The sequence below is a fragment of the Purpureocillium takamizusanense genome, chromosome 2, assembly GCF_022605165.1.
Source record: "Purpureocillium takamizusanense chromosome 2, complete sequence".
NCBI classification, from domain to species: Eukaryota; Fungi; Ascomycota; class Sordariomycetes; order Hypocreales; family Ophiocordycipitaceae; genus Purpureocillium; species Purpureocillium takamizusanense.
The window spans coordinates 4894976-4908261 of NC_063069.1; the positions used below are offsets into that span (position 1 = coordinate 4894976).

At 58.6% G+C, this 13286-nt stretch overlaps 4 protein-coding genes across 5 annotated transcripts; 2 read left to right on the top strand and 2 right to left on the bottom strand.

Annotated features, from left to right (window-relative positions):
* Positions 1-48: 48 nt before the first annotated feature.
* JDV02_003268 (uncharacterized protein) lies at positions 49-717 on the top strand. The gene has a single exon (XM_047984378.1). The coding sequence runs from the start codon at positions 229-231 to the stop codon at positions 673-675; it is 447 nt and encodes a 148-aa protein (XP_047840352.1). The 5' UTR covers positions 49-228; the 3' UTR covers positions 676-717.
* Positions 718-1498: 781 nt separating this feature from the next.
* JDV02_003269 (uncharacterized protein) lies at positions 1499-6402 on the top strand. 2 transcript variants are annotated; one of them, XM_047984380.1, is made up of 6 exons: positions 1499-2023; positions 2088-2303; positions 2361-3003; positions 3073-3142; positions 3198-5757; positions 5842-6402. In XM_047984380.1, exons 1-6 carry the CDS (start codon positions 1726-1728, stop codon positions 6270-6272), a joined length of 4218 nt encoding a protein of 1405 aa, XP_047840354.1. In that variant the 5' UTR covers positions 1499-1725; the 3' UTR covers positions 6273-6402. The 2 variants fall into 2 exon arrangements, with proteins under 2 accessions (XP_047840354.1, XP_047840353.1); XM_047984379.1 differs by having other exon boundaries at positions 3198-6402.
* JDV02_003270 (uncharacterized protein) lies at positions 6318-9294 on the bottom strand. Its single transcript, XM_047984381.1, has one exon. It carries the CDS (start codon positions 8678-8680, stop codon positions 6551-6553), a length of 2130 nt encoding a protein of 709 aa, XP_047840355.1. The 5' UTR covers positions 8681-9294; the 3' UTR covers positions 6318-6550.
* Positions 9295-9578: 284 nt separating this feature from the next.
* On the bottom strand, positions 9579-10990 carry JDV02_003271 (Mannitol-1-phosphate 5-dehydrogenase; the record flags this gene model as incomplete). The annotated part of the gene is made up of 2 exons (XM_047984382.1): positions 9579-10720; positions 10951-10990. 2 exons carry the CDS (start codon positions 10988-10990, stop codon positions 9579-9581), a joined length of 1182 nt encoding a protein of 393 aa, XP_047840356.1.
* Positions 10991-13286: the final 2296 nt, after the last annotated feature.

The window sequence follows — 13286 nt, forward strand, 5'->3', positions numbered from 1 at the left end:
CCCTCGTCTCAGACAAGAGAGTTTAGATCAGAAATCGCGATTTGGGCTGCGAGACTGATTGACTTGAACCAGTTGTCGCCACCTCCCATAGACAAGCTCTGCCTGTCATCATGACTTCTTCTCCATGTCAGCGAGACATTCTTCCCACTCTTGGCAGACACCTATTCGTGCTGGTGCTTTCGTATACCCTCAACGCCCTGCAGCAGGCACCATTAACAAGAAACAACCATGCAATCTGCACTACGAACCACCCTGTGCACGAGAGCGGTCGCGCGAACGCCGAGCTTCCGTTCTCCCTACCACAGCACCGCGTGTAGGCTCCTAGCCTACAAAGACGTCCAGGACCGCCACACACTCTCGCCACGCAGCGACGAGCACACAAAATCTGCCACAGACGACGATGTCGCGGCGCTCCTGGACACGGCCTTTGGCTCCAACCAGCCCCGGCCCGACAAGATCATCGTCTCGGCCGAGATCGAGTCCAAGGGCAAGCCCAATCCACTGGAGGCAAGCGGCGCGAACCCAGAGATCAGTAAGCCGAGAGGCGACGAGCGTGCCGAGCAATACAAGGTTGTGGTCGAGAAAGCCGAAAAGAGCCACGTAGGAGGCACGCCGGGCAAGGGAGAGGTCTTGCGCGAGTATCAAAAGACAAGGAAGATTACCAAGCTGTCGTGATACTCGTTGTAGTGGTACATCTAGGCTCAAATCAAGGTTCATGAATGTTTCCACCTGTTTAAACTGCAATTTCAGATCGTTGACAGTCAGAACCGCCCGTCTGCTGTCCGTCAGCAACACGGAAGTCATATCACACTCAAGGACAGGGCAATGCCACTGGAACGACTAGCGCAAACCCTGTCTTGTTATAGCTTTCCATGTTACTCTGAATGGCAAACCATAAGCTCGCCATCATGAACACGTCATGATCCCGAGCCTACCTATATACTAGGCAGGCCCGTCCGGTCTCAAGTTTGCCTATGACATCCAACTAGCATCCCAACCTCATCACACATTCAAAACATTTTACGAAAGAGCCCAAAGAACACAACAGACTTTCCAAAATGGCTTGCGACTGTGGATCAACTTGCAATTGCGGCGGCCCCAACAGCTGCACATGCGGACAGTCCTGCAGCTGCAAGAACTGCGGCGTAAGTATTTGAGGCTTGCGCAGCACAGTTGTTCGTCATGTTCTACTAATTGCAGGGACAGAAATAATGAGCTCGCCTTGCATTGACGTATTGGACGAGTCCTCGACATCTCAACATGCAGGCTAGAATTTCGTCAACCGGTACCATAGTGGCTCATTTGTGTTGTTAGAGTTGTAAGAGATCAGACGTGGTATGGTAGTATTAATTGAGATGAGACTAAAAAGTGAGGAAAGTGCTGCCGTGCCAGTTACCCCCGACCTGACGAGAGTGCACGAGCCCCGCACTTTCTGAACGTGATAGCAGCGCATGTGGTGTGAGCTTGTCCGGACTATCCTTGTTTTCTGTCGAAACCCAGGTGCGAGAGGTGTCTGTCTATAGACCTTGGCGGCAATTGCACGATGCCTGGGCCTAGACCGCGTGGTCCTTCACGAGTGGCGAAGCCTGCTGCAGCTCAGCCGCACTGCTCAGGCAGGCATCATCATCATCATCACCACCACCACCCCCAATCCCTCCCTTCAACATCACCTACCTCCCACCATGCCACTCTCCGTTCGACTGCGATCGTTACAGGCGAGTCACCATGCCGCAGGTTTCATCTATTGTGCGAGAACATGATACCACCAACCAGCCCACGGCTGAGGGCCGTGAACATCTCGAGCGCATCGTTCTGGAAAGGCTTCGCCAAAGCCCCGACATCTTCTCCATCTTCACCCTTACTGCGTCATTTGATATACCCTTTTGCGACCTGCCTTCCTTGAAGGGCATTCCTGACGAGCATTCCGAGCTTCCTGCGAGAAGCCATGGTTTGGGGACTGGGGTGTCCTGCACCGTTACCATCCACAGGACCGGCCACGCGGAAAGAGACGAATATCCATCAGGTACGTGGGTGCAGTGCGATTTTCCATGTCGATCTCCCTTTGTAACCAGCAGTGAATCATTCAGGTACGCTGGTTGCGCTCAAGAAGTATAGCGCCACCCCGGACGACCTCCCCGGTGGCGGACAAGCGAACCGAAGGCTGTGCCAGCTACTCTGGCAGGAACTGAGCGTCTTTACGCATCCATACCTGCGACATCATGAGCACATTTGCAAGTTGCTTTATATCGGCTGGGAGAGCAACTCCATCGTTCCTAGCCTAGCCCTAGAACTGGCGCAATATGGTAATTCTTTACGTGCCTGATGGTGAGGCTCTGATCTAACTGTAAGCTCCGGGGTAGGCACTCTCGAAGACTGTCTGCAACACCTTAGGTCCTATCATTCGTCCCTCAGAAAGGCTCATCTCAGCTGCGATATTGCACTGGGGCTGGCGGCCATTCATGCTTGCGGTCTGGTACATGGGGATATCAAGCCTGGTAACATCATCATTCAAGCGCACTCATCACGATCCATCGTGGCCAAACTTTCCGACTTCAACGGAGTCAGCCCCGCCGAAAGCTATGGATCCAATTCATATTCCTTTGGGACCCCCGAATGGCAGGCACCAGAAGCCATGATTCAGGAGGCAGCAATCGACTGGCAGCTCTGCGACGTTTATTCCTTCGCCATGGTCATTGCTACCATCTGGACAAGAAGCGGCTACATACCACCCGGTGGTAGCTTCCTTGACACATGTCTTCAGTACAAACTCGACACTGGAGAGAAGAGAACCTGGGCCCTCAACTGCAAACTCACTCATGATGAGTCCGACACAAGCTTACTACGGCTGGCGTTGAGCGAAATCTCTGAGACCGAGCTCAACATCCCCCTGGCAGGAATTCTAGCTTCTGGGCTCTCGACTCAACCGACGAGGAGGTTTCCTATGGCCACAATGATCACCACATGTTTCGCCAACTTTGCGGCGGAGACTGGTAGAGATCTTAGGTAGATATCTTGGCCTTCATGGTGAATATATACAGTCAGCACAGAGCCTTGACTAACTTGAGTCGGCAGCTTTGCTCCAGACACAGCCCTCGTTTCAAACATGCCCTACGATACAGCCGACGCCTTCGGAACACTTTTTGTAGGTTATCGAGATGGCATGTTTTTGTCCAGTCTCTTAACACGAATCTCAACAGGTTTTGGAGCCCAAGTATATTAATCGAAGCAGAACGTTCAAGGAAACCATGCTCAAGGCCTTACTGGCGGCGGGTACTGAGCTTCGATCTGCGGTACAAATGCCAGCTGTCTTCGACCTTAAGAAGGGAATCACTGTCTCCGACGAAGGCCTCTACGATTTCCTCAAGATTCAAGACAATCGGGTTAAAGCCGCCTTGGCTGAACACGATAGTCTTTACCGTCTCGCCAGGGTCGCAGCCAGCATTTCCCTATCATATCTCTTAGGCATAGGCACCTCAGTAAGGGAGCATTTCGCACGGGCATGGCTGTGTGTTGCGGCAGGAGCTGGAGAAGGCAACACCACGCATCTCTTCGGCCCTCTTGAGCAATCCATCATGGTGGATCAAAGCAAAATCCCACGTAGGCTCTGGTGCGCTTTTGGGACTCTGACAGGCTATCTGGGAACAGCCGAATGCCTCAAAGACATGGACCCGAGTCTATACGAAGTGGCGATACGTATGCATCGGCGGCGCCACTGGGGGAGACCTAGTCCTCAGATTGTCAGGATTGAGCCCTACCTCCCAGATTGGATCGCCGAGATCCGAGAGGATCATGAATTGGTAGACAGGCAAGTTCCAAGCAGACGAGGACACCGGGACATCAACGAGACGGCACTGCATCTCTGTGCCGCCACGGGCGATCTCGAGTCCGCGAGGTACCTCGTGGGCTCTGCCGGTGCCAACATCAACGCTCTGAACGCCCGCAACGAGACGCCAATTTTTTACGCAACACGCGCCGGCCACTTTGAGATGGCGAAGTTTCTGTTCGAGCAAGGAGCCGAAGTGGATCGGATCACCACCGAAGGCTATGCCATTACCCATTTCCTGTCCATGATGGACGATGACCATGGCGCAGAGCTAGCTCCTCTATACGTTGAGCGCGGTGCGGTTTTGGACGTTGCTGCAGAGGTGCCCCAAAAGGTGTTCAGCGATAACTTCACTCGTGGCAGAGGCGTCCCGCTGTTCTGGGCCGCGTTGAAACTGCGCCCGCTGTTATTCAAGGCGTTCCTCGAGATGCACACGAGGGCCGACTTTCGCATCAGTCGAGCCGACGTCTTGCAACTGCTCACGCTGCTTGCGACGCTCAACCTTCACGCGATGTTGGACGCCACCCTTGAATTGGCACCGAGGATCATTGATCTAGCACAGGACTTACCTAGGGATCCCGACATTGATATTGTCGGGCAGTTGTTCCACAGCCTCAGCCTCGATTCGCTGGGCGAGGATGGACAACTCATGAACCCCGCCCTTGCAACGGCCCTTTTGTACAACGCGATGACTACTTGGCCTCCAATCGTGCTTCATCGAAGATACATCTCGCGGGACAAGTTTAGCGACAATAAAGAGAGGACTCTATCCCTACTCTTGCAACTGGGAGCAGATCCACTAGCCTCGGCTTCGCCTCCCACTTCGGGAGGGGAAGGAGAAGATAACGAGCAGGAGATCCCTCTTACTTTGGCGGTATACACCGGTGACACACTTGCCCTTCGCCTCTTCCTGCGGCACATTACAGATCGTGGCATCGATCCGTTACCCTATCTCGCTGATCCAGGGCGCTACGGCGGGTACAGTGCGCTGCAGAGGAGTATATATTGTGACTCCCGCGACATCTTCTTTTACCTGCTGGATGAGTATCCTTCTCTTGTCGAGCTCGTCGGAGACAAGGGCCGCAGGCCCCTCCACTCTGCGGCAACGCAAGAATGGACCGGATATGCGACGGCGCTACTCCGCCGAGGCGCGAGCCCGTACGACCGTTCCCAGGATCGGTCCACTCCCTTCACCTGGGCTCTTATGCGGAATCCCAGTCTTGAAGTTGTCGACGTCCTGGTTGAGCACTGCGATGATATGGACCGCATCTTGGGTCACGACGAGCAGAGCGGCTTCACTGCTTTTGGGAAACTGCTGAGCGCCCTGATCAGTTATCGAATGGACTTTGGCATCGACCGCCTCCGGTATCTCGTAAATAGGTTTGGGACACCGCCGTTCTTCACCTGGGTGCACAAGACGCAGCCATGGAGCACGACCGTTTTTAGAACAGTGCTGCTCCAGAAGACATCCCCGACTGACGGGGCGCATCTTGCGCTCGAGATGTCAGTCTTGGAGTTTCTGTTGGATCTCTACCCCGAAAAGATTGACTTCATCGACTATTCTGGCAGGGCCGCTTTGCACTACGCGGCCATGTACGGCAACTCTTCGGCCGTGGAGCTGCTCCTCCACCGGGGGGCTGCGGCAGGACTCGAAACGCAGGCATCACACGCGTCGTTGGATCCCACGGGCCAGAGGGGGTTTGTCGGATACACGGCTCTCGACCTCGCGGTCAAGTATCAGCGAGTCGGCCCCGGGGAAGAGGTCCTGCGCGGCGGACGTCGGGAGATTGTGGCATGGGACGCTAACATGCAGAAAACGATACGCATCTTGGTCGAGGCTGACGGCGGCCAGTCAGGGAGCGGCGTACGGCTGCACGATGGCTTATTGACAGCTACGGCAGCTAGGCATCTGAGCAACGTTCACATTGGGAGCAGTAGGTGGCCGCATTGACCTAGACCATGTTTTTTTTTAAAATTCTATATTGGCCGCACTCAGACTTACGATTTCGCGTTCAAAGGAAGAGCACTGCGTGCTGACCGAAGCGGCGACGGTGACTGGCCGCAGACACTCCCTCACGACGGGCCGGAACCACCGGCGGCGTTCGACGTCGAGGGGTACAGCGACGAGGACAACGAGCCCGTGGAGATTATCGACGAGACGGGCCTGTCCGTCAGGATGCCACAGCGCTCGCTGAGGATGATGCAGGATCTCCTCGGTGCCACCGATCCAGCAGTGGTGGCTGGGAATCTGGTGAAGGACCTCCCCCTGCCCCCTGAAGGGTATCTGAGCAGCTTGCAGGCGCAGGTCTCGCAGCGGAGGGCCGAGAGGTCAACAAGACCCCCGTTGGACCTGCCTCCTGGCTGGGAGGCGAGAGTGCATGGGTCGAGTGGGAGGGTGTACTATGTGGACCATAACACGCGGACGACGACGTGGCTGCGCCCGAGTTGATGATGACTTGTACGAGAGTAGACTCCTTGGTGGCAGTGACGAGGTGACCTTTTTTATTGACTAGCCAGTTTCACATTATGCGTTACACGTTCGTTCCTTCAACACAGTTTGAGCTGGAATAAAGGGGTGCTCTCAGTTATTCTATCGTGTCGTATCGTTAGCCACGCAAGATGCGATGAAGTCAACATGCCCGACGCAATCCCCCCTCCCCGCCGGGTCCCACCACTTCTAGTACAAGACTCTACCTCGCACAGTCTTCAAACGCTTCACCGCTCTCTCTACGCCCTCAGCATGGCCAGCGGCCTCACCACCCTCTGGAAAAACGCATCCCCCAGCGCCCTCGCCTCGTCCGCCGCGCTCAGCCCGCCACCCGGCAACGGCGACGGCGACGGCGACCATGACACCCCAACAAACGAGCCCGCCAGGCAGCGCTCGACGACGTCGACAAACGTCCTCCCGACCATGCCCGCCAGGTCGTCGCCAAACTTGCCCCGCACGTCGGCGAGCATGGCCGCCGACACCTCCGCCATGGTCATGGCCCGGTAGCGCTCCTCGAACGCGGGCCGCCAGTGCGCCACCTCGAGCAGCACCACGCCCAGGCTGTACAGCTCCCGCGCCTTGGTCCACCCTCCTCCTCCGCCGCCGTTGCCGTCGCCGTCGCCGTTGCCGTTGCCGTTGCCGTTGCCGTTGCCGGCCCGCGACGATGATGACGACGACACCACCTCCGGGTGGTAGTAGTAGTCGAGCTCGGGCACACCCGTGGGGCGGCCCTCGAGGGAGGCGTCGCCCGCCGGGCGGCTGTACTGGAAGCCGGCGATCTGCGGGGCCGTGATGTCCACCTCCGCGCCGTCCACGGCTCCGTGTCCCAGAGACGGCGCCCGCAGCGCCCGCGGCGTGAACACTATGTTGTCGCTGCGCAACGACTTGTGGATCCAGTCGGTGGCATGCAGCAGCGACACGGCCGAGGCGAGCTTGTATGCCAGCTCGAAGCGCGCCCCGAGGGGAGGCCGCGTCCGCGCCCTGCCCGCGGCGCGCAGCAGGTCCGCCAGCGAGACTGGAGGGGCGAGGGGGAGGCCGTTGTCGTTAGTGGGGGAGCAGCCGCCGCCGCTTCGGTAGACGAGGCCGATGCGACGGCTCCGGCTCCTGTGTCGGTCCCTGTAGTCGACGTCGTCGTACACGCCGAGGCAGGCCGGGCGGTGAAAGGTCGCGGCGTTGTCCGTGGAGAGCAGCGCGCCCAGCGCGTGGACGCGGAGGATGATGTCGTCCATGGTGCTGCTGTTGCTGCTGCTGCTGACGCTGACGCTCTCTACGGCTTTCCACTCGATCCAGACTGGCTCCGGCAAGCTGTTGCTCTCGCTGCCGTTCCCGCTGCCGTCGGGCGCCGCCGTCTGGCTCGTGTACGTGCCCATGCAGCGCCTGCTCGTGTCGTTGGACAGCGCGTCCCAGAGACGCAGCTCCGAGGCGTCGATGCGCTTCACCTTGGCCGCCAGTTCCGCCACCGTCTCGCCCTGCATCTTCTTGAGCCTTGCGGCCAGCGCCAACAACGAGGCCGTGCCGTCGCCGCCGCTCCCATGGCTGCTCAACAACGACAACGACGACGACGAGGTCTGTTGCTGCAAAAGCGAAGCGAGCGACAGCTGGTCGCTCAGGCCGCTGAGCACCCCCGTGACGATGCTCAGCGTGTCCACGCGCACCTCCCCGGGCGGCGCCGCCTCCGCCACGACCACCACGTCCCACAGGTTCTGGTTCAGCGTCGCGAGCCGCTCGATCAGGCCGCCGAACTTGTCCCTGTCGCGGGCCGCCCAGCGGAGGCGGTGCGTCTGCGGGATCCGGGCCCGCGCCTCGGCGAGGAGCGCCACCCACTTGCTCCGCCGGTGGAACGTCTCCGGTCCAGTTCCTGCTGCTGCTGCTGCTGCTGCTGTTGTTGTTGTTGTCGTCGCGGTGTGCTGCTGCTGCGGCGAGGTGGAGGAGACGCTGGCGCCGGCGGCCGCGGTGAAGATGGGCACAACAGGCTCAACGTGATACCTCGCGATAAATTCCACAGCCAGCTCGTGCGTGGCGTTGATCTCCGCGACAATGCGCCACACGGCATCGCGCGTGATGCGCGGCTGCTTAAGCAGCAGACACTCCTCGCGAGCACCACCACCTCCTCCTCCACCATTACCACCACTTGCCCCCCTGTCATCGTCATCGTCATCGTCATCGACGTCGACGTCGTAAACCCTGAACCGCCGCGCCCAGACCTCGAGCTTGACCTTCTCCACGTGATACCGCGTCGCCGCGAAGCGCAGCCCGTTGTCCCTCTCGCACACGTTGGCCAGCATGTTGAGCCCGTCGACGGCGCCCTTGACGGAGAGCAGCAGGCCCGCCACGGCCAGCGATATGCCGGCGACCTCGAAGCCCGACATGGCCTGGCGCGCGCGCGTAGGATTGTTGCGAAGGAGTGGAGGTTCCTGCCAATGAGAAATTTCCTTATTTTTCCCAAAAGAGTTGGTAGATTATAAACCGATATTATCCTCTCGCTGGGGGAGTTGATGGAATTTTCTCGATGAGCTTTCCCGATGCTGGGCAGTTGATGGACGGTCAATGAGCTGCTCTGTTTGCTGAGGAGTTGGGGAAGTCTCAGTAAGCGTCTCCTGTCTGCTGGTCGACATCGGAGGACGCGATGCTATTTCACATGGCTGCCTGAAGCCTCAGCCACTGCGTGATGGCAGCAGCACAGCCCCCCGGCTGCGTTCAGCCCTAGGCACACTATTGATATCAAGTCAACATGGGTGCGCATTCTCGCTTCAGAAAGGCTAGACATTACCGCATCGCTATGCTATCGGTGTGTCGTCCGATGAGAACCAACATAAAATTACCACCCAAGGGTGGTTGATGTTGCAACTGGCCTCATGAATGTGCCTCATCACACTCAGACAGGGAGTACGATCCAGCTGTCCATGGCACACCGCGGTATATAAGCTCACGTCGTGTTCACCACCTCCCGACAGGTTGCCTGCTTCACAGAGGTGGTATGTTGGTGCTTTAGACTTGATCAATTTAAACCGTCATAACATCAGTCTATGTACGGGCATGTATTGCCCCTGTCCCAGGCTCGAGGCTCTCTGGCCCCGCCAAAACTCCATGCCGACCCGTGCGCCGTGCTGCTTGGCCAAATGATGATGAAAACACAGGATAAAAGCATTGCTGGAAAAGAATCATGACAGGCTCATGTCTCGTCAAAAAAAAAAGCGCCGCGCCCAGTTACATCCTAGGCCTCAGTCGCCTGCGCGGGGGTGATGACGAAGACGACCGGCCACGCCGTCAATCTTCACGGCTGTCGTCCTGGACACGCTTGACGCGTTCCACCAGCTGAGGGTAGAGTTTTTCCGTTGTCTGGATGCCGCACACCTTGGTGACGACATCCTCGGGCTTGTTCTCCGACATGATCCTGGCCAGCTCCTTGGACTCCTCGTCGTCCTTGACACCCTGGAAGCGGAAACACATCTCAATGGCGTCCAAGAGGAACTTGATGGGCTGGTCGTTCTCGGCGAGCTCAGCAGCAGGGCCGATGAAGCGCTCCTTGCGGGAAAGCTTGCGTAGAGGGGCGCGGCCAACGCGCTCAACAGCATCCTCCAGATGTGGGTTGCCAATGCGATGAATGATGCGCTCCAGGTAGGCAGTCTGCTGCTCCTCGCTAACGCCATGCTTGGAGACAAGAAGGTTCTTGGTCTCCATCAGTGCGCCGCGGACTTCGGCCATGATGTTCTTGTCCTGCAGAGCATCGTAGACGGTCTTCTTATTCCTGTTGTAGCCGTGGTAGGCCGCGGTCGCGTGTCCGGTGTTGACAGTGTAGAGCTTGCGCTCAATGAAAGGCTGCAGGTTGTCGACCCAGTTGATACCCTGGATGGCAGGGATCCCAATGTCCTCAAACGGAGTCTTCTCAACGACCCACTCGAAGAACTTTTCCAGCGTCACGTCGAGGCCTGCGTTGGGGTCCTGGGCGGGGACAATTCTGTCAATGGCAGAGTTGGCGTAGCGCGCGCGCAGGTGGTGGTCATCGAGACGCTCGGGACTCGTGTTGCGGGGGTCCTTGATGTGCTGAGCAAGTGTGTCGGTGGCGCCAATGGCGTTCTCGCAGGCAATGACATGCAGAGGTGCGTCATCCGTGGAGCGGCGGTCAATGCCTTTGGCGATGACGGGGGCGATGAACTTGAGGATGTTGGGACCGACCGAGCAGGTGACGACCTCGGCAGTGCGAATCTCCTCAATCAGATCCTCCTCGTGCGTCTTGGAGTTGATGGCCCGATAATTTGTGATGGTGTTCTCGGCAGTGGCGTCGACACCAACCTCGATGACCTTGTAGGAGGGCGTCGCATTGATGCGGTCAATCAATGAGTCGACGACGTCGGCAAAGACTACCTCGTAGCCAGAGTTGTGCAAGAAACAGGCGACGAAGCCGCGGCCTATGCTGAGGAGTCAGTCATTGAACTCGTCCTTTCCAAGCGTGGAGGTACTGCGTTTTGTACGTGTACCACGCAAGCGTCACCCAGCAGACCACGGTGCTGGCCAGGGCCCAACCAAGTGGACACCGGGCGCTGCAGCAAGCGGACCAGCGCGGCATCGCAGTGGGCGGGTGTTGGCAGCGGGTGAGGCGGAAAGGCATGGGGACAAGCACGGGCGGGAAATGACGTACCGATATTGCCGGCGCCAAAGTGGACAGCCTTCTTGCCCATGTTGAAAACGGTGGGAGAAGACGGTGGATGGGGTATGAGCGTGTGTGTAAGTCGAGCGGTGCCCGATGATCGAGAACGAGGCGAGTGCTTGGATGCAAGAAAGAGATCGGGTCAGATGTGTATCAATCAGTGCAAGAAAAAGTGCTGATATGAGGGCAAGATGATTGCGAGTTGAGGAAGAAAACGGTATCGTGGAACAGATGAGACGAGACGGAGGGGGGGCGGCTGGAGTTTATATAAACTGAGGTGACGACGGAGGGCAGGGAAGGAACCAGGGAGTTCCGGGAAGGAGGGAGGGGCAATGGCAAAGCAACGCCAAAGCAACGCAAAGCAAAGCAAAGCCGGAGCCAAATGCCAAATGCCAATGCAAGATGGCATGGATGGACGGACGGGACGGTGGGAAGCAGGGAAGGAGGGGCCTGGGAGTGAGTGAAACGGGGCTTGCCCGGTCCTGGGTGGTGGCCCAGCAGCGCATGCCAGCCAGCCAGCCCGCCTGTGACGACGAGCGACGGAGGACGGATACGGTTGGGGGAAACTGGGGCTGACTCTAGTTCGCCGTCCAATGGGGCAAGGGTCGGGGGCCCCAGGCAGCATCACCGTAGCGGCAAGGCAAGGCAAGGCAAGGCAGGGCAGGGATGACGGGATCCGACGACGACGACGACAACGACAAGACGATTGATGATTGAGAGTGACGTGACGCGGGCGTTCGCAGTGGAGCTCTCTTCACACGCTGGGCGCCCGCTGTTGGGGGGCAATGGGGGGGGCCCGGAGGGGCTCGGGTCGGCAGGGTGGGGCAGGGGCTTGCCAGGCGCGCGAGCTGGCTGGCCAGGCTGCTCGGCTGGGCGCCTGCTGATGATGCTGGGCGTTCGCTGTAGATTCAGAACAGGCCGGGCATTGCAGGCGGGGTGGGGGGGTCCCGCACTTAGGAGATGGATGGAGGTCCTGTCCGGCCTCCTGCAGTCCGAGACGCCGCCGTAGGTAGGCCGCTCGTCGTCTGTAGCCGCCTAGGTACCTATCTTCGCTGTCGCCAGCACCGCCTCGTCTACTAAGTCAGCGCGCGCGCACCCATCGTCATCGTCATGCGCAGGTAAGGTAGTTCTTTCATTACAGTCCCATATTTTAACATCGAACGATGGCGACGCTGGATTTTCGAACACGCAATCACTGACCGCCGTTTCGTTGTTGTGTCCCCTACGAAAGAAAGGAAAGAAAAAAAAAGTATGGCTTGCCAGCTGTCGCCTCACCCGGCCACCTCTCGTCTCAGACATACGTCGGCTGGCCGGCCCAGACGGGCAGAGTTGAGTTGCGCCGTCTGTCTCCAGGGCCAACCTAACAAAAACTCTCAGGCCCCTCCGCCCCCTCTACCTACGACAGGCTCCCCGCCGGCGGGACAGTGGATGGACGCCTTCAAGGGGCCGGCGCCGGGCAGCGCGAATTTACAGGCCCGTTTCAGCGCTAGGCACGCTAACGCGGGCAAGGTCTCTCGCCGTCGTCCAGTCGCCGCACGCATGGAAAGGCTGGCGACTCGCGCGCGCCCCCCCGCCCCTCCCACAGGGGGCGAGGGCACCTCCAATGGCGCCGGTGCGATTGCTGAAGCGTCACGTCGAAACGGAGCGGACACCTCTCAGTCATGGTGGCACAGTTGGTGACCGGACCCACTGTAACGTGATGCACGTCAGCCATTGGGCCTATGCCAAGCCCGGACAAGCCACCTTCCTCAACCGCTGGCGCCGCCGCACAGCCTGTGCCAACCGGCCGGCCACAGGGGGTGCGGGTCCACTGCAGAGGCCCCCCGCGCCCGCACCAGCACAAGCAGCCATTGTGCGTGATGATGGCATCACCACCGGTACTGACCCAGTGGATTCTGCATACGGAGTACATGGCTGGCTAATAACACTTCAGCTCTTGGATCACGAGCGACGGTAGTTCAGACCTTCAAGGACGTGCGTGTAAACGCCGGGACGCGGTCCTCGCCAGACGGTAATGGTGAACGGTCGCTCCGTTCCAGCAGCAGGCGGACGAAGGGGAGATTCCATTACAGACGAATGCATTGCCGGCTGAGGTTGTTTTGTTCCCCGTCACTCGGGTACTAATGGGTACTAACTAGCAGTACCTGGATGTGTGATGCCGAGTCCTACGTACCTAGATCAGCAGCAGATGCCAACCGCATCGCACGCAACCCCCTGAATCTGCCAAGGTGGGCTCGGACGGGTAATGGAGGTGACATCAGCGAGGCCCGCCAACCCCGACTTCACGATGCCGACGACGCCGCTGATTGATGCGTCGGCCCAATTCC

Bases quoted from the DNA above. Each gene is read 5' to 3' on its own strand.
- JDV02_003268 (XM_047984378.1), top strand. From the start codon at position 229: ATGCAATCTGCACTACGAACCACCCTGTGCACGAGAGCGGTCGCGCGA.
- JDV02_003269 (XM_047984380.1), top strand. From the start codon at position 1,726: ATGCCGCAGGTTTCATCTATTGTGCGAGAACATGATACCACCAACCAG. The intron at 2,024-2,087 runs GTACGTGGGTGC...TGAATCATTCAG, and splicing joins AAGAGACGAATATCCATCAG to GTACGCTGGTTGCGCTCAAG. The intron at 3,143-3,197 runs GTAGGTTATCGA...GAATCTCAACAG, and splicing joins ACGCCTTCGGAACACTTTTT to GTTTTGGAGCCCAAGTATAT.
- JDV02_003270 (XM_047984381.1), bottom strand. From the start codon at position 8,680: ATGTCGGGCTTCGAGGTCGCCGGCATATCGCTGGCCGTGGCGGGCCTG.